Source organism: Rhipicephalus microplus, chromosome 6 (genome assembly GCF_043290135.1).
Source record: "Rhipicephalus microplus isolate Deutch F79 chromosome 6, USDA_Rmic, whole genome shotgun sequence".
Classification (NCBI taxonomy): Eukaryota; Metazoa; Arthropoda; class Arachnida; order Ixodida; family Ixodidae; genus Rhipicephalus; species Rhipicephalus microplus.
This window is the reverse complement of record NC_134705.1, coordinates 97,203,266-97,228,067: the sequence shown is the minus strand read 5'-3', so window position 1 is coordinate 97,228,067 and position 24,802 is coordinate 97,203,266. Positions and strand designations below refer to the sequence as shown.

Here is a 24,802-nt window from a genome sequence, read left to right as displayed (position 1 = left end):
AATCCCACCGCGTTGTGTCTTTCCAACCTGGTGACGAGGTGCTGCTTTTGACACCTATTCGCACTCCTGGTCTCTGTGACAAATTCCAACCACGCTCCATCGGGCCATACATTGTTTTAGAACAGACTTCGCCGGTTAATTATCGTGTGACACCACTCGTCGCCCCAACAGACCGCCGCTACCGCAGCACGGAGATTGTCCACGTTTGTCGCATGAAACCTTTCACGCGACGTTCCCCGTCACTTTGACTTACGGCGGCCAGGATGTCCGCTTCCAAGTGGGGGGAATTAGTGTGGGCATTTGTAACTTACATCGTCCTCATCCCTGCATAATCACAATCACCATCATCCGCTTGTCCCTTTGCCCTCATTGCCACTCTGGGTCATCATGATCGTCATCGTCTGTGTGCTGGCTCTGCCCGTTCGTTTTGCGAGGTCTTTCCTCAATTAAACGCTGTCGCAGCCAAGACTACGAAGACTTCATAATATATATATATATTAATACGCAACAGCCGGCACAGCCTGCCTGGAAGAAAGAGATAGACGACGTTGGTGGCTGGTTGTTGATGAACTGTCGCCATCTTGTTCGCCGAGCACAGGGCATCGTATTTAATTTATTAAATAAGTTACCCGTAACATTATTGGTGAAGGTGGACGACTCCCGTACCTCGATGGAGACGCGCAGCGGTCGCAACACCGGGAACTCTTCGGCTACTTCAACTGCCAGTGCCTCATCCCCACCGGTCTCTCGATCCGAGTCGGCAACCTACGTCACCCTGCCACCCCTGCGGGATCCTGGAACTTTCTCCGCTGACGGCACCATCGACGTTGACTCCTGGCTGCACCGGTACGAGCGAGTCAGTGCTACCCACCGCTGGGATCCCACGCTCATGCTCGCCAATGTTGTGTTCTACCTCAACGGCACGCCGCGGACATGGTTCGAAACCAACGAAGCCGAAATCACAAGCTGGGATCTTTTCAAATCGAAGATCCGTGATCTTTTCAGCGATTCATCTGGTCGTCAGCTCGCTGCCAAGAAGACTCTCGCCACTCGCGCCCAGACGTCTACTGAATCGTACGTCTCATACATTCTTGACGTCTTGGCGATTTGTAGCAAGGTCGATCAGCGCATGTCAGAAGAAGAAACAGTTAACCATGTCCTCAAAGGGATTGCAGACGATGCCTTCAACCTGCTAGTTTTTAATAATGTCACGAGCATCGACATGATCCTGACAGAATGCCGCCGTCTAGAACAGGCTAAAGCCCGCCGCGTCACCCACGGCATCACGCGCCTGCCGAACACAGTTGCTACTTCCTCTTGTGATGACTCCGTCCGCCCAGTTCCCCGATGTGACCTCACCCGCATCATTCGTCGTGAGGTCGAGGCAGCCCAACCAGTAGCTACTCCATTTCCGACGCCTGATCCTTCACCGACCACTATCTCACTGATACAAGCCATCGTTCGTCAAGAATTATCGAACGTCGGCCTACACCCTATTCAACCAGTCTACTCTGCCGAGCCTTTTTATCGTCGTCCATCCGCTCCTCGATATGGTTCCAACTACTCTCGACAGCGCAATTTGTCCGAATGGCGTACACTGGACGACAAGCCCATATGCTTCAACTGCCGACGTGTCGGTCATATTGCTCGCCACTGCCGCAATCACTGGGCTCCGCCGGCACGCTATGGGCCTCCTACCCAAGCCACCTCTGACCACCAGTCGTCCTCAACATTTGATTTTGGTTCCCCTATGCCGACCACATCCTCTGATCTTGCCGCACCTCTGACGAGACCTCGCTACGCCCGCTCGCCATCCCCTGCTCACCGTCAATCTCGTTCGCCCCCACAACACCGTCCTGCCTCTCCGACCTATTCGCAGCGCCCCCGACCGGAAAACTAGGCAGTGCAGCTTCTGGAGGTGAAGCTGCATTGACGACGACCTCTGCCAGAAATCCTCGTGTAACATTACCGACCACCCGGAATCTGTTGAACGTTACTTTAGACAATGTACCTGTGCGCGCGTCGATCGATACCGGCGCGCATGTGTCCATAATGAGTGCTGCTCTTCGTCGCCACCTAAAGAAAGTTGTCACACCCGCCTTGAACCGAGCCGTTCGAATCGCCGACGGGGGAACTGCCGCGATTATCGGCATGTGCTCTGCCCGTGTGACTATCGCCGATAGAAGCACTGCTGTTCTTTTCACCGTTATAGAAAATTGTCTTCATGAAGTAATTCTAGGCATGGATTTTCTCACCGCTCACTCGGCCCTTATAGATTGTTCAGCCGGCTGTCTTGACCTTGAAATGCCTCTACTTTCTGATCTGACCAACCCACCCCAAAGTCACCTTTGCTGCATTGATTTCGCACGTCTTCCGCCTAACTGTGTCACACATATCGACCTCTTCTCTACACCACCTGTACCTGACGGCGATTACATGGTGGCACCAATTCATGCCGTGATGCTTACGCATGGCGTCGCTGTTCCGCACACCATTTTGACAATCGTTGAAAACCGCACATGCCTTCCTATTGTCAATTTCGCCCTCACTGCCCAAATTCTTCCACAAGGTATTTCCCTGGCCAAAATTACTGCTCTACAAGACGATACGGCTGAACCCTTCAGAGTGGATGATTGCTGCACCTCAGACAATGAACCAACTCTATCACGTTCATCGGGCGTCGACGTTGACCACATGGTACCATCAGACCTCGCTCCTGATCAAGCGGAAGCCCTTCGTCACGTCCTGGAGTCCTATAGTGACATTTTCGACTTCGCCAGCACGGCTTTAAGCCGAACGAGTGTTGTTACTCATCGCATCAATACTGGTGACGCGAGTCCCATTCACTGACGTCCATACTGTGTTTCCGCGTCCGGGCGCACAGTCATACAACGGGAAGTCGAAAAGATGCTTGCAAAAGACATAATCGAACCCTCTTGTAGCCCCTGGGCTTCTCCTGTCGTCCTGATCAGAAAGAAGGATGGAACATGGCGCTTTTGTGTAGATTATAGGCATCTCAACAAAATTACGAAGAAAGATGTTTATCTGTTGCCTAGAATCGACGATGCCTTAGACTGCCTTTACGGTGCTACGTATTTTTTCACTATCGACCTTCGATCTGGCTATTGGCAGATCGCTGTGGATGAGATGGACCGTGAGAAGACTGCATTCGTCACTCCTGACGGGCTTTATCACTTCAAAGTTATGCCCTTTGGTCTCTGTAATGCGCCGGCCACATTCGAAAGATTGATGGACTCGTTGCTCCAAGGGTTTAAATGGTCAACCTGCTTATGTTATTTAGACGACGTTATCGTTTTCTCGCCCACATTCGACTCCCATCTCAAGCGTTTATCGGCGATTCTTGAAGTTTTTCGTCGAGCCGGACTTCAACTGAACTCGTCGAAATGCCACTTTGCTCGTCGTCAAATAACCGTACTTGGCCACATCGTCGATGCCGCAGGAGTCCGCCCGGATCCCGAGAAAATTCGCGCCGTCACGGACTTTCCTGTTCCGAAGTCAACAAAGGACGTTCGCAGTTTTGTGGGCTTGTGCTCCTACTTTCGACGGTTCGTTAAGGACTTCGCCGTCATTGCACGCCCACTCACAAACCTCCTGAAGAAGGACACCCCGTTTTTCTCGGTCGCTGATCAAGCCTCATCTTTTTCCCAGCTCACGACGCTCCTTACAACAATGCCGATTTTAGCCCATTTCGATCCATCAGCTCCAACCGAGGTTCACACTGACGCTAGTGGGCATGGCATCGGAGCAATGCTAATGCAACATCAACGCGGACACGACCGTGTTATAGCATATGCAAGCCGCCTGCTATCTACAGCCGAGCGCAACTATTCAATCACGGAATGTGAGTGTCTCGCTCTCGTGTGAGCAGTCGCCAAGTTTCGCCCATACTTATACGGGCGTCCATTCCGGGTAGTCACCGACCATCACGCGCTCTGCTGGCTGGCCTCACTCAAGGATCCCACAGGACGCCTCGCTCGTTGGTCCCTACGATTACAAGAATACACGTTCACCGTAACGTACAAAACAGGGCGGTCACACCAAGATGCTGATTGCTTATCACGCTACCCTGTGGAAGAGGCTGCCCATACTGACACCTTTCCAGGCCTTCTGTCTGTGATGCAGCTACTCAACCTTGGCCACGAACAACGCCTGGATGCTTCCCTCCGAACCATCATTGGCAAGCTTGAGTCAAGGCCTCACGACGCATCTCTACAAATGTTCCTGGTAAAAGACGGCATCCTGTATCGCCGTAACCTCGATCCATATGGCCATGACTTGCTCCCCGTCATACCAGCACATCTTCGTGCGACTGTTCTCAACCAACTTCATGACGCTCCTTTGGCGGGCCACTTGGGCGTCTCTCGCACATACGACCGTGTACGTCGTCGTTTCTTTTGGCCTGGTCTTGCCCGCTCTGTTCGACGCTACGTCGCCGCTTGTGAACCCTGCCAGCGCCGCAAAAAGCCATCTTCGCTACCAGCTGGATTCCTTCAGCCGATCGACATTCCCATTGAACCTTTTTTTCGAGTTGGCCTCGACCTGCTTGTCCCATTCCTGATCTCCAGCTCAGGCAACAAATGGATCGCTGTCGTCACTGACTATGCGACACGGTACGCTATCACACAAGCACTTCCGACGAGTTGCGCAACCGATGTGGCGGACTTTCTGGTATATGATAATATTTTAGTACACGGAGCTCCACGCCAACTTCTCACTGACCGGGGCCGCACCTTTCTATCAGCTGCCGTTGAAGAAATCCTGCGCTCTTGCTCTGCCAAGCACAAGTTTGCCACTTCGTACCATCCGCAAACGAACGGTCTTACGGAGCGCCTCAACTGCACCATAACCGACATGCTTTCTAAATACGTAGCGGCCGACCACCAGGACTGGGACGTTCATTTGCCATTTGTGACGTTCGCATATAATTCGTCACGTCACGACACTGCCGGCTATTCACCATTCTATCTTCTATACGGCCGAGAACCCGCACTACCATTTGACACCTTGCTGCCCTCGGTCACGGAGTATGCCGGCGAAGCCATCGCGCGAGCCGACTACGCACGCCAACTCGCCCGCAGCCGCCTGCAGGCTTCACAGGAGCACCAAAGACAGCTCTACGATTCCCATCATCGAAATGTGCACTTTTCACCGGGTTCCCTTGTCCTCCTCTGGTCCCCCACTCGGCGTGTAGGGCTTTCTGAAAAACTGCTGTCACGCTACATTGGACCATACCGCGTCGTTCGCCAGGTGACTGACGTTACATACGAGATCGTTCCAGCCGATTCAACGTCATCATCGTCACCTTCGAGTGACATCGTGCACATAGCTCGACTCAAGCCCTATCACCCTCCTTCTACCGCATCCGAGTTGCTCAAGCACCGAGACGGTGCTTCTACCGCCGGGGGGTTATGATACGCAACAGCCGGCACAGCCTGTCTGGAAGAAAGAGAAAGACGACGTTGGTGGCTGGTTGTTGATGAACTGTCACCATCTTGTTCGCCGAGCACAGTGCATCGTATTTAATTCATTGAATAAGTTACCCGTAACATTATATATATATATATATATATATATATATATATATATATATATATATATATATATATCATTTTAGACCCACCATTACCCATTACCTCTGTCTCAAATCGCATCTGATAGCCTGCATCGCTCCCTGCTCAGATATACTCCTTTTTCGATTTTCGGCTTTTCTTTCTATATTTTTAGCTCAAAATTACGTTTTGTTTGAAAAACCTATAGCCTTTTAGTTAAGAACCTGCCGCCCGGTTCTTGGCCGATCCCCCTTTGTGGGTGTGCGCCAGAGTATCAAGGATCATCATCATCATCATCATCATCATCATCTTCTTCTTCCTGCTATCATGGCACAGCACATACAAAGTAACCACTATACATCATCACGATGACGATCATGCTCATGGCAGTGACAAACAAGCGTGTTTCAGACCACACACACACATTATTTTTTTGCCATCACGGCAGAACACGCGCAAGCTAACCACTATACGCCGTGACGATGATGCTGATGACGCTGATGAGCACGGACAATGACTGGCTTGTGCGGTATATGACGTCACGATATGCTCTCTACGATGCATTTCGTATGACTGTAAACAACCATCAACCACCATGGAAAAGTGCCTAGACCTTGTGTTTGCCAGCTTCGGGCTAGATTCGACACCACAGAGCAGTTACAATGGAGGCAAAACGAAATTCACAACTCAACGCAACATACCACATATGACCAATGAACATTGTGGGAATTTGACACCGCTCTGTCACTCATTTACCTGTGTGAGTGGTGAATGTCATGGGTGCTTGCCGGTAACACCAAATGATTGCACTGCTTCGCCCACTTATCAACATTCACTTCGTGTATATACCGTGAGTTTTTTTGTTCTTTTAACAGCGGAGCTAGTTACCTTTTTTATGCTACTGGCTCGCATGACTGATGCCATAGAAAGTGGTTATGTATCAAAAAAAAAGCAAATACGTGCCAAGCGGCTGCTAGCATAGCATAGTCATTCATGGGATAATATAGTAGAGACATGGGAAAGGTATTTTTAACACTTCATATTTGCATAATTTCTGAGGAGTATTTGAAGTCAGGAGCCGAGAAACATTGATATTGATCCATCGAATGACTGAAATCTGGAGGCTGATTTTGAAATACTGAGTTGTTCTTTTTCCGCGGATATGCTTTAAACATAGTGACCGCACGGCTTGCCTCAATAAGAAAATGCTTGCGGTCACTTATGTCTTTGTAGGTCATGAACATCCTTATCAAGAAAATAAAAAATCACGGCATGTTCACGAAGTGAACAATAATGAGTAAGCAAAGCAGGGGGATTATTTCATTCAGCGTTACTGTGAATCACCCCTGACAGTGACCAAACACTCATGGGTGACAAAGCGGCGGGACAAAGCGCTGTGTAGTTATACACACTCTTTATTGGTCACAAATTGTATGTTGTGTTGAGTAGCGAATTTTCTTTTGCCTTCACTATTGCTACTTTGATGTAGTGGATCTAGCATGAAGCTGGCAAAGGCGAGGTCTGAGCACGTTCCCCTGGTAGTTGTTTGTTGTTTCCGGCCATACGAAATGCATCGTAGAGCATACTGAGAATTCATCTATAGTGCAAGGCAGTTGTTGACCGTGATCAACATCGCCATCATCTGCATCGTAAGTGCATATATTGGGTAGCTTTCGCTGGCTGCGTGCGTATCGTGTGCAGCGTGTCTTAGGCTCCTGTTATTCTGTATAGCATATCATGAGGTGGGAAAGAGAAGGGAGGGGTGAGGTGTCTGGAGTAATTTTTATGAGGGAAAGGAAGAAAGTGCATAGAAAAATGGATAAGCAGTGAAACATGAAAAAAACAAGAAAGATGAAAAGGCAGAAACATGACAGAACGCAATCGCCGTTGTAATTAAAACTGGAAAATTAAGTACATATGTTAGTTACCACCATCTCATCATATGTTTAATTATAACAATGATGATTAGGATATTTCAAATTATAACATTTAAAAACAAGTCCATGCTAATTAACCCTAGGGTACCAATATCACCTTGAAAGTTAGGTACCTGCTAATTAAGATTTTTATTATTTTCTGTTAATAAGCACATAAATATTCTAGCTCTGCCACAAGCTCCTCAGTATTGCTAGCTGCGCACTCGTTTTTCATTCCGCAGGTACATCTACGAACTGGTCATGGGTGGCACTGCCTCCCGGCTCATTTTCGGCACTGCGGCGGCCTTCACCTTCACCTGCACATGGCACAGCTTCCACTCACGGGACATTGTCTGGTGCGGGCTAAGTGCACTAGGAATCGCTCTCGAAGTTGTCACCATTGAGATCAGAAAGTGGGCATCAATGAAGAAGTTCGAGGTATTTGCCCACATTATGAGCATTCGGTATACAACGCGAACATGAACTCATGATCAATTCTTCGCAAAAATCCCCGCATATCCACGAAGTGAATGATGATGAGTGGGTGAAGCGCAGGGATCACTTACCTGCTTTGACTACGTAGAGGAAACAGACGTTCCTGTACGCTCACTTTACGTGGTTCCAAGCGGGTGAGTGATCAGGTTTGGGTGATAAGTTAGTAGCCGTACGTAACGATTTCGGCGTTTTGCAGCCTCTTTCCGCGTTCTCGCCGCCTCCGGGTCCGCTTGCTGGCGTCGACGTGCCGCTGCAAATTCGCGAGCCCTCACAGCCTGTGAGCGCTGCTATGCCGCTGCAGCTTCACGAGCCCTATGCTCCGGGTCAGCTTGCCGGCGCTGCCGTTTCACTGCAGCTTCGCGAGCCCGAAACTCTGGGTCCGCTTGTCTGTGTTGCCGTGTTGTAGTGGTTCAGCGAACGCACACCTACGCATCAACTTTCACCGCCTTGTCTTCAATGTCTTAGCTGTCGATGAGAGAGAGATCACGTGCCGCAGTATATTAAATCTATGGTGTGCCGGGAGCGAGCAACACAACAGCGCCCCTTGAGCTCTCCACTCAAATCCAGAGCACGCGTGGAAGCGAACGCTTGATGGTGGCCTTTGCTGTTGAAGAGAAAGATCATGCAACGCGAGTGAGGATGCACCACAGCGCCTCTAGCAGACGATCTAGGCACTATGTCACTCCAACGGCGAGACAAGGCTCGACCTTAAGGAGCTTCGGCCCTGAAAGAGTAGTTTGATCGTGTCGCTGGTGTTCCAGGGCAGGCAGGGAACATAGTTACAGATTTTGAAGGAACGTATATATTCTCTTTCACTTTTGAGAGAGAGAGAGAGAGAGAAATGTTATAATAAAGTACTAAGAGCGCTTGTGTTGTGTCCTTCCCTGTGTCTACGTTTTGAGTGTATGCTCAGTGGTTAAGATGTTGCCGCAGGTGCTTGGCGATGGTTAAGACATATGCGCTGGTAAAAACATAACAGCAGACAAAGCCATCAACACACGCATATTACAGTTCAAGTTTCTTTGCTCCTGGCCACAAAAACGTCAATAACGCTTTCTTGGAGCGCAATGCAAAGCTGTTGCGTATTTAATATGTGGGCAAACTTGCTGCTTTGTCATGGGCCGAGAATGAACCGCCGTTTTAAGCTCGAGTTCCATTGAAGGTACCTGCAGTCACACGGAAAATTTTGCATGTCTTCTGGGCCACTGCTTTAAGTGAATGATGAGTGAGACAGTTTAACCTTGCTTTTGAATAGTTGGTAAAGCGAAGTGTAGTATGATGCGATGGAGGCATGTTTCATCTTGTCTAATAAGGTCTCGCCGCCTGCAGGAGTCCCATGATGAATCACGTCTGTAGAGAGGTTCGTATTGGCCGCTGTGTACAGCATCCACGCCTTCCAACAATTTTGCGGCCGCTTGAATTCACGTCGCTTCTTAATGAGGCGCATACGGTTGCGTAGGGCGGCTTGGTGAAGGTCCCCAGGTTCAAACCATTTTTTATTGTTTAGAAGATGTCGTCCGGAGGTAAATATGCGACGTTTACAAACATTGTCTTCGATACGAGTTCATGCGTAGCACCATACCATAAATGAAGGGTTACTTAAAGACAACCTCAAGATGCCTGCATTCGGCTGATATCTCCTCTCTCCTTTTCTAGAACCATTACCATCGCATCACCTGAGAGTATGCGAACGGCTAAGGCCCTGCTGGGGGCTCCGCATTTTTTGCTGACCATATGCGCCTGCCTCTTTCACTTGGTGAAGCTGGAAGTCAGCGTCAACATTTGCAGAAGAATCTTAACTGGTAACCCTTACAATATCCCAGTCACTACCTTCGCAACCCAAGTGGCGCATTGTACCACTTGTCTTCCGCAGCAGCCATGGCGTTATGATGCTCGCGGTTTCTATTTTGGTTCTGTCACGGGTTCTGTCACGTTTCAGATGCGATTTCCAGGATAACGTTGCAATGCTCGGTTATTCATTCATTTTAAACTGTCCTGAATCATGTTAGTTATTTCTACCTGGTTTTGACAAAATCCTTATTTTAGGCTGTTTTTTTTTTGTTACTTGATTTCGAGTGTGATCACAGGCGTGTTGACGGGGAGGAGGGGTGCAAAAAGGAGGCCACCCCCTTTCTAGTCACCTAAGAAGGGGAGACGCAAAGCCTGCCCTGCACATTAACCTAATAGAAGGGGGGTGCTAGCTGCGATGAATTTGCACCCCCCTCCCACCCCGAAGGGGAGCCTTGCGCACGCCTATATGATTGTGATCATGCGAAAGCCTTTCAAACGTCGTCAAATCAAAACCCTAAATTGTTACCCAATACAAAGCCACACCCTACTGCCACAAGCTTCTGGTATTTAGTAGCAACGATTGTCGTACCGCATCGTCTTACGTTGCAGTGCCAGATGATCCATAGGGCTTGAGCGATACGGCGCCAGGTGGCAAAGCGAATGGTACAAGTTTCAAAAAGTTAAAATATCAGTCCACATTCGTCACTTGTATTTGCTTTATTCGTATGTATTGTATCATCTACGTCACAAATACAGCTAGCTCTAAATACCATGATCCTAAATTTTATTGCTATTGCTAACCTTATTTCTGGCCTCCGCCACCATATACCAACGCGTCGTTACCACAGAAACCGTTCACTTGTGGCTTCAGTATGTCACAACCACTTGTCATGACACAAAAAGCTGCTCAGTCTATTCGCAATGAGATCATCACCGAGTAAAATCAGATCATCAGGAGCAGCTGTATACGAAGCGTGAGACGGCTTTGTGGGCTTTCGAGGACTGCCGTTATGAAACTGTAATTTACGTACCACATTTCGCATAGTCAGTTCAATATTATTTACGAGTTCGTATTACCTGATGTTCAGAAAGTAATTCAGAAAGTAATTATTAAATGCGAAGCATTTCTTAGCGAACTTCGGTGACATTGAGCGTATCTATCTACCTAGCCGCTTACGTTTGGATGCTCTCAAGGTCCCCTCCTTCACTTGGCGTGAACGAAAATTAGCATGGGAGAGTAAGATGATTTGACGAATATGATGCACTGGTCAAGACAAGAATAATGTCACAATCCCGTCGCATACATCGTCAAACACTTCCCGCCAGACAGGGGCACATACCCACGGGCGGGTATCTGCCGCTGGTATGCGGGTATGTGCCACAGGTGATTGACACTTAGCATCTACCCAGAACGACGAGAACACACAAAGGCAATTTCAAAGCGTGAAAGTTATGGAATACCCGACATCGGCAGCGTCGACCCAATGAAGGCATCGAATAAATTTCAGTGTTAACAAAAAAACCTGGCATAAACAGCGTTGAGCCCCCGATGAATGCAAATAATAAATTTCAAGGTCCCAGCTGGAATCGAACGCAAGCATTCTGCGTAGCATTGAACCATTCTATCACTAGATCTACGACACGTCTCGGAAATACTTTTCAAATAGACGCTAATCTTCGTGAAACGTCAGCAGTGGTTGCAGGTCTGCCTACCCAATTTTCTAAATATTACATATGCACTCCTCTGATACGGCCGTCACTTCAGGTTAACATAAGTTGTGGTTAGTTGCCATGCGCTGAAGTTGATTTATGTAGCAATGTCCAGGGCCAGCATCTTCGCGAGCATCAGCGCTTCATATCAGCTTATGGTGTTGCTAATACGCATGTTCCAGTTGGCATTGTTGCGCAAGTGCAAACAACAAGTTATATAAACATCTGCAACTCTTGAACATATGTCTGTGCGTACAACATTAGTACATATATTTAGCGTCATTTCTTGACGTGTCGCTCAATAAAAAAATTGCAACATGGTCACCTTTCCTCCGCAAGTTTTGCATAACGCCGATTTCCAGGTACATGCGATCTGCCGATTTTCTTTTTACCTAGTCGAAACTCATTAAAACGCAGTAGCAACGGGATTATGAGATACTTCATGATACCCGGTATTCGTTGTAACAGTAGAGATAAAATAAGCTTTATCTAATTGGCAATATGGCTCGTGCGAAAATTCTAGATACAAATACACATCATTCTTCGCTTTAACGCTACTGCAAAGGAAGTAATCATGAATTGTCTTCTAGTGGCACCTTAAACCTCGGTTCGTATGGTGGCGCAAACAGTCAAATGCGCTTTTTTCTTTTGTTTTTTACGCCAGATGTCTAAAAGTTTTCCAACTCTTTCTCACGACTACAAAATTGTTGTTGTGAATCACGACTCGATTGTAATTTATTATGTATTGCTCTTAAAGATCTAGCTTTCAATTTAAGAGCCTTACATGAAACAAATGTGAGATCTCGCACTTTCGACTTCGTTATCAAAGAAATAGTTGGTAATGAAATGAATCCTCACAGCCGAATTCGTATTTCATTTACTATAACCAGCACTCTGTAACAGTATTCTCAATGACGAGGTTCGACTGTTTCGGCACTATCATTAAGGCGAAAGCCTTAGATGCCTGATCAATCGCGTATATTGAACGTCATGGCTGGTGTCACTCAAAAAGCTGCTGGCTTGGCGTGTTCAGAGCGGAGTTTCGTACGAACTTCTTTTTTCAGCGAGGCGGAAGGCTGTTGACTCAATCAGTCAGTGACGCTAGGCAAGGCTCGGTGTTTCTTGCAGCCGACAATATTCTGATGCTATTTTCTTCTCCGAGCCGAGCCGTGATGGCTCATGTCCTTTGCGCGGTCTGTTCCTTTCTATTTCTCTATGCACTCAGCGATTGAACACTGTCTTTGTTGTTCGAGATGCGCAGTTTCCCAGACCACAAACTACAATCAGTTATTACTAGGGCACCGTGTCCTAAACGGCACGCCACCTTTCACTGCATTCACACACATGTTATTTCCTCTGTCTGCTTCTAGGATTTCCTTTCCCGATGTTTTCCATTATGGTGGTCATTTACAGCCTCTGCCACGTTTCCATGGACATTGAAGAGTGGGAAGAAGCGTCGGCCACAGCGAAGAAGAAACAAGCTTTACTATGAGCTACTTTACTACGATTCTCAAGAAGGCTGCCTTGGACAGTTACCTTCACTACATTTTTCTGCCTGGCCATGTTTGTTTTTTTTTTTCACTTTTATTTCTTATTTTTATTCTGCGTTTTGTTTTTGCAAAGCCAGCCTACCAGTTACCAGAAGTTCTTTCAATGTACTGAAAATCCTAATGCAAGATTTTATTTCGACGAATTCACATTCTTCGATAGAACCGATTTTGTCAAACTGACAGTTCTTTGGAATGCTCTTAGATGGCATATGGTTATACATATCGCAATATCTCACAAACGCTTCTTGACATACCGCCAACTCTTCTCTGCTGGCAGCATCAATGCAGCGCGATGGCGTATGGTTCAATCATAAAATTCTCATTATATGATTGAACCATACGCCATCGCGCTGCATTGATTCTCATTATTTTTTTTGGGGGGGGGGGGGGGGGTGGAATGATGAGTTGTGGGTTTGCATGCCTCGTGCGTGATACGTGCCGCGTCCTTTTACCTTCCTTCTCATTACTGGGCGAGAAATCTATGGCGCACAACGGCTCACCAACATTGAGGTTCGCCATCATTCTCATGTACTATAAAAGTGACATCAGTTCTGAATAGCTTTATGAGCCAGCAAATTAGAAAAAAAAGAAGACATCACTTGCTTGTGCAGCTGACTTTGCTGGGCAAAAACGATACAAATAGCACATGCACATTTCTGCCCACATTCGGGCCTGCGTTACAGAAAGACACGAGGGTCACTTATTGCCTTTAAGGGCGACGCTCGTGCGGGGAGGGGGGGGGGGGGGTACGGGGACACCGGAGCTTTCCGGATTTTTCACGTGCCTCCTTCCCCCCACCCCAGAGCAAACATAGTCAATACACAACGCCTAAACTTTTTGCCTCTCAGCGTCCGTCCCTCTGGAAGAGCTTGCTTATCGTGAGTGCCCCCCCCCCCCCCAGCAAAAAAACGCTGGCGCTGCCCCTCTTGTCCTTGATCGTTGTCATAGCCTTCAAGTGCCGTACACTTGTTTCCAGTCTTCGCGGTCTTGTGAGCAAAGCTCCGTATTGGAATTCTGCCGGCAACTCGGCTCAGAATGGCATTTCAATACGTGCTGACAGAAACAGTTCAGACTTCACCACCTTGGCGTATTTCTCGACGTTGTCGACAAAGCTTTGTAGCACAATTGCTCTCCGGGGTGACGGGCTAGTCGACGTTGCTTTCCTGCAGCACTCGATGAGTCACACACAGCCACCTTGATCATCTCGTGCTCGGCAATGACGACGGACCAAGCACTAACGGTAGTATTGCTCGGTCAAGGCATCTCAATATCGAGTGACCATGGCTTTTTTTCGTGACCTCCATCGGTGTTCGTAAGGTGATCGCGTGGCGGCTTGATTTGAAAGTCTGGCGGGCACTATATCAGAAAGCGGAAGAAGGCACCCTCGAACAGCGTGTCCGCAAGGCCCAATACCAGCACGTGGTCTTGGGGGCATGGTGTATCGTCTTCCTGAGGTTCGATGTATACACTTCAGGCGGCGGATCGGTGATCAGGCTCTGGATATCATCCTTTCATCGCAAAAAGTCGTTGTGGAGACATCTCCTCATGGTCGTTCAATAGAAGCGCCGAGAGCTTGCCGGCGTTCTCGCTGCTACAAGAGGCCGTGGCTGACAGGACTGGATACTCAGCAGCGAGCGGGTTTCTCTGCTCGCCGTCCTGCTCGCCGTGACTGCTGATGGTGGTCTCATGGTCAATCCCCTGCTGCTGTCAGCGGTTTCTGAAGAAAGTGTAAACTGCGCGGAATCAAGTCCTTGGTCTCAGTACTGTAGCAAAACAGCCATTTGGGCTAGTCGGTAGCTCCTTCATTATTAAAGATATAAGTGGGGCGCAGTGCGTAACAGGGACTGTAGGAAAGAACAACAACACAAGCGTCAAATGTTTCGGCATCCAAAACGTCCAAACTTCCGGCGTAAGATTCATTTCGACGTCAGTGACAGCCAGGGTTTTCGAAATGTTAGGCATGCAGCGACCATGGGAGCGAGACAAGAACTACAAAAACACATTGAAGTCAATGGCTTTACGAGGCGTCGTCTAGTCGGGAACAAGTATGAAAGTCAAACTAAATGATTGAGTGCCGACCAAATGTGTAAAGGCTGAGGACATACAAAACAGAACGTTTCGGTCACCGTATGGTAGCCTTGTTCACAAAGACGTTGCCCAGCGTAGAGGACTACCGTCCGTTTCAGAACACTGTCTAGACAGTTGGCGTAGGCTGGTGTAAGATTACCGCGATTTCTGAACAGCGTTTTTTGCGTAGTCTGGATAAGAAGAAATTCCAGTTATTGGCGGGGACACCAGATTGTTTCCTTTGGCATTACGGTTGCCTTGGCCATGTCAATGTTGTGGTTAGATGTAGCCCCACGTTTCGCAAGTGCATTGAATACGATGTCCTTCGTCCACAGGTCATTTCGGTGCTATTTTAGTTGTATTTTATGCAGAATTCCAATGACAGATCGCGAGCGCTGGGCCGAGCGGGATTGGTCTCGCCAAATCTGCGATTGAAACACGCGCGTCTCGACGGGAGCTCTTGGTGAGCGGAAATCAAGCGAGGGAGCACGAGAGGGTGTGAGGGAGTACAAAGCGTTTTTAGGGCACCCATCTGTGATTGGATGAAAGGCGGTCGCACAGAATACGTCACTCGAACTTCCGGTAAAATCCATCGAATTCGGCGGAGCGAAAAATCCTTGCTCTACGGAGCTATCCGTGATCTGCGGCTTCTCTCAAGCTGCCGTTGCAACATACAAATCACGCTCCCAATCCGCCATTGGAATGTGATTGCTCCACTCAGAGCAGTAAAACTTGATCTGGATCTGCCATTGAAATTCCACATTAGTCATATCGTACCAGCGCTTATCAGCGAGAGCCTGTCGCACCCACCGATAACCTTTAGGGCGCGCCCACCATGACCCTGTCGAGCCCACCGCGCGGTGGCTCGCTCTGAAGTTCGTCGCCTCCATGGCAGGAAGCACCGCCTCCACAGAGCGTGGTCTTTCCTGCTCGCGCCTTTATCAGACTCACGATTCGTGAGAGGACAAAGTCACTTCGCACGTTGCCACGGCAGCGTTTACGAAAGAAGCGCGCTGCTGACAAACGACGCAAGAAGAATTGTGACAAGTTGTTCGCTCTTGTCCTGTGCATACTCGTGCGCTCGTTTCGTGCGTCTTTCTGTTTGAACGGCACGCTTCAAGTGTCCAGCTCTGACAGTTGTTAGTCTACGCTCATCCTTCGTATGCAAATTTTTTTGCGCGCTTCCTGCTTGAGGTGTGAGCTGCATATTTCGAGCTGCTTGTCGTTTCTAACGTAACTTTGCAATTAATTGCTACTGCTAGAACAATGTACAATAAACGTTCCCCTACCTCTGTAAAGACACGTTTCAATTTCGTGTTATACCGCTTACTATATAGGGGGATCAGCCACGCCTTATTTAGCATCAGCACCGATATATATCAATTACTTCTTCAATTTCGCTCGAGTAATGCACTACTAAAGTTATCCGACACAAATGCTCATCTTAACAAATAATGCTCAGGAAACAGTAATGCTGGTAACAAAAAAATGTTGAATCATTTTAATTACTTTATAACAGTGAAGAAAATTTTGCTAGGAAAACGGAAATGCCTGTCCGGGTGGAAATGTTGTCTTCGCGGGTAGGCAGCCCTATTTTGAATGCAGGAAGATAGCGTTCAGTGAAAACCATAGTTCGTTGCCGTCAACTGTTTCGAGTGAATATTGCCGGGTCAAAAATATCTTTGTTCACACATGCACCATAACATTTTTTTAAAAGATTTCTGATGATATTTTTTTGGTAATCCCACGATAATTATGCCGTGCATTCCACCTAAACCTTTCCAATCCTATACTAAGAAAATGTGAACAGTCAATTCAGCGACTTGGTCCAGTATTTTTGTTCAAAAAAAGTTTTTCCTGTCTTTTATAATATTTAAATGGCGCATGTATATGATACGTGGGTTCCCGAACGAGCATTATAATACCTAAAGTATTACATGAAGCACATTCAGTAATTGCTTGAGTCTGGTGTTTTAGACCACTTGGTCAACCCCTACTAAATGGCTTCTCTCATAATCATGTGGTGATTTCGGGGCGTTAACTTCTAACAATTGTTATTATTCGATACTTGATAGCTGCTAAATGAGGTGCTTACAAACAATCGCCAGATCATTAGTGGTCCCTATAAGGTTAACGCAGACTACATTACAGAGCGTTCATCACGTTCGCCGCTGGCTAAAATGAATTATACTGACTTGCGCAGCCTCTTCGACTTGATTGATACGCGTGTTTCAAATACAAGTGCGGATGCACGTGCTCAAGGATCCGCGTTCTTCAGTTTCATTAAAGCCAATTTTGTGCGAAAAATGCAGGGTTTAGACGTCGCCCTGCCCTCGTCGATGAATAAGGCTTCCCATCCTCTTCAATAACAATAATAAAATTTTGAACTCAATAAGAAACAATTAGCTGCATGTCATGCACGCAGAACATAAAACTATCAAAACAATTTATCTTGATCTTGAGGCCATCCAGCGTCACTGTCCAGCCACCCATATCCCCACTAGAAAAACCAGACAAGGCATATCTATCTCCCTATCTCCTGCATTGTAGGCGGGTGCTTTATCATCGCTGACTCAACGCCTCCTGAAAGGGTAAAATCAGGTACGGAACTCTTTCATCGTCATTGTTAACAGGAATAGTGAACCATTCGTGATCACTTTTTTGAAGATAAGTGGCGTGATGGATGACACGGACAAACTTTTCGCTACCTCGTGGCCTGGAAGACATTGCCATTTCTTCGGAACCATGTCATGGTTACGCTTTAAATCCCCCCCCCCCTTGCTGTTGTACAACATTGAGTATTTAAAAAACGTACACGACACGCATGATGCCACAGCACTGCCGCACAGCATTCGTCATTCCTTCATTTAAAGAAGGTTACCGAAGAGTGGCACGAAATCGCCGCCCACAGTCCCTTATTTCAGTTATTCGCTGAGCGTACCAACGTGTAACTTCAAAAGATATACTCAAGTTTCAAGATCGCAACACTTCACTGTATCTTTATCAAGATGATTTCATTGTCTGGCCGCCCAACCTCGATACAGTTATTAGAAAGAATTCATTATTCTGTGAGTGCAGTAGATATAAGACTACATGTTGATATGGTTTCCGCGGATTGAGCAAAAGCATTCGACAAAGTATCATCTGTGATTAATTTTCAAATTACATAGGCAGTTATAAGTGAACTCGTTAATAAAATGAATTGAAACACATTTGAGACACCGTACGAAGGTACTTAATCTGCACGGCTACGTATAATTTGCTTTAGCAGTTATTGTCAGGCATGCCCGAAAGCTCAGTATTGGGCCTTGTAGTGCTTCTCGTCTATTAAATCAGTAGCGTGGCAGAAGAGGGTATTCAGGTTAAATCTTTTCTTCAGACGACTGTTTGCTCTACGTCACAATTACCAAGCTAGACGACCTACGCTCTTAAAAAAAAGTTAGTAAAAAGGTAGCAACTGCAAGCAAATAGGTAGTAACTGCAGCAGTTACTACCCTACTTAGACCGCTACTACACTTTTGCTACATGTTCACTACCTACGTTAGTAAACACTTACTAGCTGCTACCATTACTAACTTTTTGTGACCTGTTTACTACATACGTTAGTAAACAGTTAGTAACCGGAATGAAAGATGTAGTAACTGCAGCCATTACTACCTTTCTTTCTCCGTTACTACTTTTTTGCTACCCGGCTGCTGACTGTTTAATCCAAAATAGTGTGTGATCCCGATTCTGATTATTTATGAGAGGAATCGTCTTGACGTATTATCATTAAACAAAAATGGCGCAGAGGATATCTATAGATCAAGAAAATAGATTTTGTTTTAAATTACGCAACTGAGATAGGTAAATGTGATTCTGGTATTGTCGAAACGGAGAAGTAGAAGTTAACAAACCATATGCAAGTCTACACGCGTTGCTATAAACAATTGCATCAAACTTAGTAAATTACAGCCCATATTAACAAGACCGGCTTATCAAAATAACCAGAAGGTCGCAATTAGCCCCGAAAACGGTCACAATCAATCTACTGCGGCGTGTCTCTAAACATTATTATTGTTTTGGCGCGTCAATCCCCAAAAACAAAAATTGCCTTGTAAACGCTGATACATTAGCCGTGTGAAGCATTGAAATGCACTGAGGAGGAGTTCATCGCCTTGTTTGGGCCACTGTCCATAGCGCCTTTTTGTGACCTTTTTATAATAAATATATATACATAATTTTTTAATAAGTAAGGCTAAATTAAAGTCTTGTGCTACGCCCCCAAAATACGTAACCAGGTAGTAAAATATAGTGCTGTAGGTTCAAATTTGTTATAATTCATCCTGAAACAAGTGCTCCCCCGTGCCAGACATGCCATGCAAATAGGGGCTATATATACCCCATGCGTACTTCCTACTACGTGTATGCGTTCAGAAAAAGTGAACTTGCTAGGTCTATGTGTTCTTCGCGTTCACGACACACCGCGCTACATTACCCGAAGTTGTTTACTAATGGAGACATTGATTGGCGAACATTAGCAGTGGAGAAATAATATGCCAAAATAAATAAACAAGGTAGTATCGGTTGCTACTTTTTGAAACCTCTAAAAGTTACTACCCATGGGTGGTAACGGCTAGGGGAGTAACAGTTAATAACTGCTGGTAGTAACGGCAAAGGTAGTAACTGTTACCACCCTCACCGTTACTAACTGCGCTTACTACCAGGGTTGTAACATATGTGACAAACCATTACTACCCCAAAGTTAGCAAGTACTGCCACCTTCTTTCTAAGAGTGTACTTAATGTTGAGAAATGTTTGCGGAATTTAGATGTCTGATGTAGGAAATGAAAACACCAGCAAAAAAAAAACTGTTCGTTCCTTTCCGTATAAGGTCGACGCTTGTTCGTGCATGCGCACCAGTTCAATTCAAGCAGCTCGGGGGGGGGGGGGGGGGGCAGTAACGTAAAAGTGGACTTTTAATGAACATATAGATCACGTCTTCATGACAGCCTATTAAAGGTTACGTACGTCATGAAAAAAAGACAAAAACCATGACCATGCATACACCAATTTCATTTGAACGATACAAAAATACTGAGGCGTTGTTGATAGAGTTCATGAATACTGAAAAGAGTACAGAATCTGGCGACGCCTTTTATTTGTTTAATGTACAACGAAGGAAATAATCTGTCACGCAGATGTTATAGCGACCTTACTTGGGTACTCTTGAGCTATACGTAGAAATAAATACATGTTCAAGTTATTTTTTCAAGTAATTCACGATCAATTTAACATTGATACGCTCAGATATTTACACACTCCACGAAAAAAAAGCCTCGAACGATTGTGTTATAAAACCGTACGGAACATATGATTTGATATGGGCTGTATAACGTGCCGAAACCACGATATGATTATGAGAAACGCCGTAGTGGAGGGCTCCGGAAATTTTGACCACTTGGGGTTCTTTACGTGCTCCCAAATCTGAGAACACGGGCCAACATCATTTTTGCCTCCATCGAAAATGCAGCAGCCGCATCCGGTATTCGATCCCGCAATCTGCGGGTCAGCAGCCGACTACCTTATCCACTAGACAACCGTGGCGGGGCCCGTACGGAACATATGCTGATGCACATCCATATTACGTCTCCCCTGTTCCGATAGGAAAACGCAACAAACTATCTCCTTTTGTTGTTATAAAAGATGTCATCAACTTTGAAAATCTTGTGAAGGCGTATTCGCTATAGCGTTCAATTGAATTTTTTTCAGGGCAACGTAGGCGACTTCGGGTTCATCCTACAAGTTTTGAAAAATGTCAGTTAACTTTATTTGCCCCGAACAGCATTTAAAATATTATCCGTAATCATTGTGAAGCGCATATAACGCGAACTCATGCACACCTTCTAGATCTAATGTAGGTAATTGTAATGTTCTCCCACTGATGACACTGTATGAGGGCTGGTACTACTGATAAATAAAGTTATTCGTGAGAAGTACAACTGATTGTACTAAAGATTCCCTTCACCTTTCCCCTGCAGTTTGTTGACGAGACCATACAAAAACGCTTAGTAGGGGTGAGGGGGGGATGATGTCGCTCTTCTTGTGTGACCATTTATGAGACAGGTTACTTTCGAATGAGCAGTCAGTTGAAAAGAATCCATACATGTAACCCTTCGCAACTTCTACGTGGTCATTTATTGGTGCAAGGTGTATAAGTTATAACCATGACAAACGAAAATACCATATTTTCTGCAACCGACAGAACTCATCTGCAAGCACGTGACAAAACAAACAGGAGAACGATGCCATATATCCCAGTATTTTCTCCGATGTTTTTTTTTTAGTACACTCGTGCTAAATCGGAAAAGGGAATCAGCAGGCAGCATGCAGCCAATCGGAACAAAGATTGGTCGTAAGCGCCTTTGTTTGAGTATAATGACCAGCGTACACAAGTTTTCTTATCAATTTTGTAGTTGACTAAAATCTTGAATATTTTTTCGAAGCTTTCGACTCTAACGAGGAAGCTGCGATTGTCCATTCTTACTTTGTAGTGCAGACAACAGAAACATGATGCAGTAACCTTTGTGCACTTACAATCGGGCCTCCGCTGCGGAAAGGTACAAAAGTCACTCATTGTTGTACCGTGTCCCTGGCCTTCAGCAAATCCTGGACTTCTGTTTCCAGCCTCCAGAGTCTAGTGACCAAAGCTCCGTACTGGTACAGCGCCCGCGTCCTGGCTGGATAGCCCGAGGGGTACCACATTGCCCTACCTGTAAGACTCAGATTAGACCCCATCACCGCAAGATATTTGTCGATGTTGTCTAGGAAGATTAGTAGCGCTATTTCTCGTAGGCATGACGGTAAGAAAGACGTTCCGTTGATACAAGCTTCGATGGCGTCACAGACGGCTACCCGGATTGTCTCGTGTTGCACCAACAGGCAGGACCGCTCGCTGTCGTCCTCCTCCACGCTCCAGGACGGTTTCTCGCTCATCAGCGACTGTATAGATACTAGCACGCTGGCGAGGGTCATAGCAGGGCACCACTCCACCGGCACTCCACTCCAGTCCGAGGTGCCGAGAATGTTGAGGCATACTTGGCCGCTCTCGTACAGGTTCGGATGAAAGTTCAGGCGACCACCGTCGGTGTTCAAGAGGCGCACGCGAGGTGGTTTGATGGGGAAGTCGGGCGGGCACTGTATAAAGAAATGGAAGAAGCCACCTTCATACGGCGTGTTCATTGGGCCCATCACCAGTGCGTGAATCCTCGTGATGTCGTTCTCCTGGGGCGCGATGTACACTCCCGGCGGTGGATCGGTGATGAGGTTCATAACATCGTGTCTGCAGCGCACCAGGCACTGATGCGACGTTACTTCGTGCTCGAAGTTGAACGGGTTCCATTCCTCCGGAGGCAACACAAAACGATTATCGACGTTCTCGCCGCTGCAAGATGGGGCGCCCGACGGCAGTGGACACTCTGGCACGAGTGGGTCCTCGACCGCGCCATCCAAGGACTCGACACTGCTAACGGAGTTCTCGCAGTCCATCTCGTCGCTGTCATAGGACGTGTCAAGAAAAAGTGAGGCCCCAGGATCGTCATCCGAGAGCTCACTTGCGGTGTCGGTGCTCGCCTCGTCAATGCTGCTGCTGCCCCACGTGGTGTCCGACTCAAACTCTGCGGCGAGCGAGTACTCGGCCTCGTCGTTCAACGAGTCGGCGTTGGGGACGTCCAGAGGTTCAGGCGGAAGCTTCATCTCGACGTCAGCGACAGTTAAACGGTTCTCGAAGTGCTGGGCCTGTGACAGCGCGAGCAAGACGTGAACTAGAAATCACCTTCTTGAGAGATAACGATGGTAGCTACCGTGACACAGGTTCGAGATCAGATGGCAAGGAGATACATTTGTATCTGCAACTCGTAAGGGTGAAAGCAGTGCGGAGGGGGAGATAGTCAGGGGGATGACTGTGGGCGGAGCATTTTCTTGTCAAGAATGGGTTCCTCCTGAATCCCTCACCCCCTCCTCCCTTTATTTAGAGAAATCTGTCTTTTTCTGAAATCACTGGGGAAAAGCCGAAAGGCAGGGTCTAGGTAACTAAATATGCACGGTGGGTTTGTTGGTGATTCGTAGCATCCATAAATGCAGCGCATCGAAGCGGGGACAAAATCAATGACACATAAACACAAAGAACTACGTTAGTGTGTATCGCTCATGTGTCAGTAAACTTGTCGGACAAGTATGGGTGCGTTATCGTAAACATGGTCCTTGTGCCGACAGGGCGGTGACTCTCTCGTCCGTAAAGGGGGAGCCTTAAATGCTCAAAATTTTGGTACTTTGTGTTTACCGAGTGCTCTCGTCGGCAATGACGTGTCGTCTATCCACATGCGAAACTCCTAGTTTTCTTTTTATAGTTACCAGGCTGGTTGCCTGGCTACTAGGACAGGTCGTGGTGTTGGCGTGCAATGACTCTGAAAGCAGCAAAACCGATTCTCACAAAGGTGAGTAAAGTGGATAGCAGTCTTTTTTTCCTCGTAACTTGCTGAACGATCGCACGCCCCTGGTGCAAAGAAAAAACAGCTAAGAAGAATCGAATGGGTGTCGTTACGGCATTGTAGGCAACTCGTACTCCTGTTGTGTACAGTGCCATAGGTATTTTGAATTTAAAGGCAGCCAATGGTAGTCCGTATGTATTTTCGCAAGGCGCTAGGTTTTCGAGACGTGTACTCACACCACCGAGCATCACTGTCACGCCACCTATATCCCCAGTAGAAAAAAACCTGTCGACATGCGTACACAGTGGGAATCCAACCCAGGAAATCCTGCACTGCAGGTGGGCGCTTAGTCATCGCTGACTCAGCATCTCCTAGAAAATAAAAGTTAAAAAATACTCTAATCGAGAGAAAGATCTAGAGATTGGTTTGTACAAAGAGGAAGATAGAAAAAGGACGCTATTTTCTGCATCGATCCCATCACAGGGGCCCGGCTCAGCGCCTTTGGAGTAGGGATGATAAGAAGAAAAGAAGTTAGAAAGAAGCGAGATGTATGGCAAGATAGTGTCTATTGTGATCGCAGGCAGGAGCACGAAGGCAAAGCGTTCGGCTACAGGGTGGAGAGGTCTGCAGGAACTGCAAACTCGAGGAACGCTATAGCACAGCCGATATCTTCGCGCGTGCGGGAAAAAGGAAGTCCTCTGCAGTTGTCGCAGGGAGACCGAGCCGCTCATAGTTGCTCGCCATCATGCGGCACTCGGCAGCCTTGGCAGGGCAGGAGCAAATAATATGCTCTAGTGTGTCTTCGTGGCCGCATCTGCGGCACACTCTAATCGACAATGCTACCAAACTATGCATGATAATTTTTCGAAAAATGAGTGGCGTCAACCAAGCGACACAGATGACTCAGACATACCTCTCACGCATTTCATGGCCGTCGAGACATTGTTACTTCTATGGAAGCATGTCGTGTTTGCTGTTTGCTGCCCTCCCCCCTTTTTTTTAACTTGCTCGTGAGAAGGGTGGTGTTCGAAATGGCGAAAATCTAAAGGACCAATTATTGTAATGAAGAAGCTTAAGACACGAAAAATTCGCAAGTTTTAGGCCCCGCAGAATCAAAACATCAAAATGTCAGATTGCTAGGTAATGTTTCGGTGTTTCAGTCTTCTGGGTAATTGGAACTCTCGGCTTTTTCTTTTTTTTCTAGCTTTTATTGATTCTCGGTGTTTTACACTTAG

General features: G+C 46.9%; 1 protein-coding gene and 1 long non-coding RNA gene across 3 annotated transcripts in view; both read right to left on the bottom strand.

The window, feature by feature from the left end:
- Window positions 1-24,802, bottom strand: part of LOC142765381 (uncharacterized) — a 112,491-nt gene that overhangs the window by 84,337 nt on the left and 3,352 nt on the right. The window lies entirely within an intron of this gene.
- Window positions 21,712-22,833, bottom strand: LOC119168522 (ubiquitin-conjugating enzyme E2 Z). The gene has a single exon (XM_037419923.1). It carries the CDS (start codon window positions 22,831-22,833, stop codon window positions 21,712-21,714), a length of 1,122 nt encoding a protein of 373 aa, XP_037275820.1.

Excerpts from the sequence above, each read along its gene's own strand:
- LOC119168522 (XM_037419923.1), bottom strand. The coding sequence starts at position 22,833 with ATGAAGCTTCCGCCTGAACCTCTGGACGTCCCCAACGCCGACTCGTTG.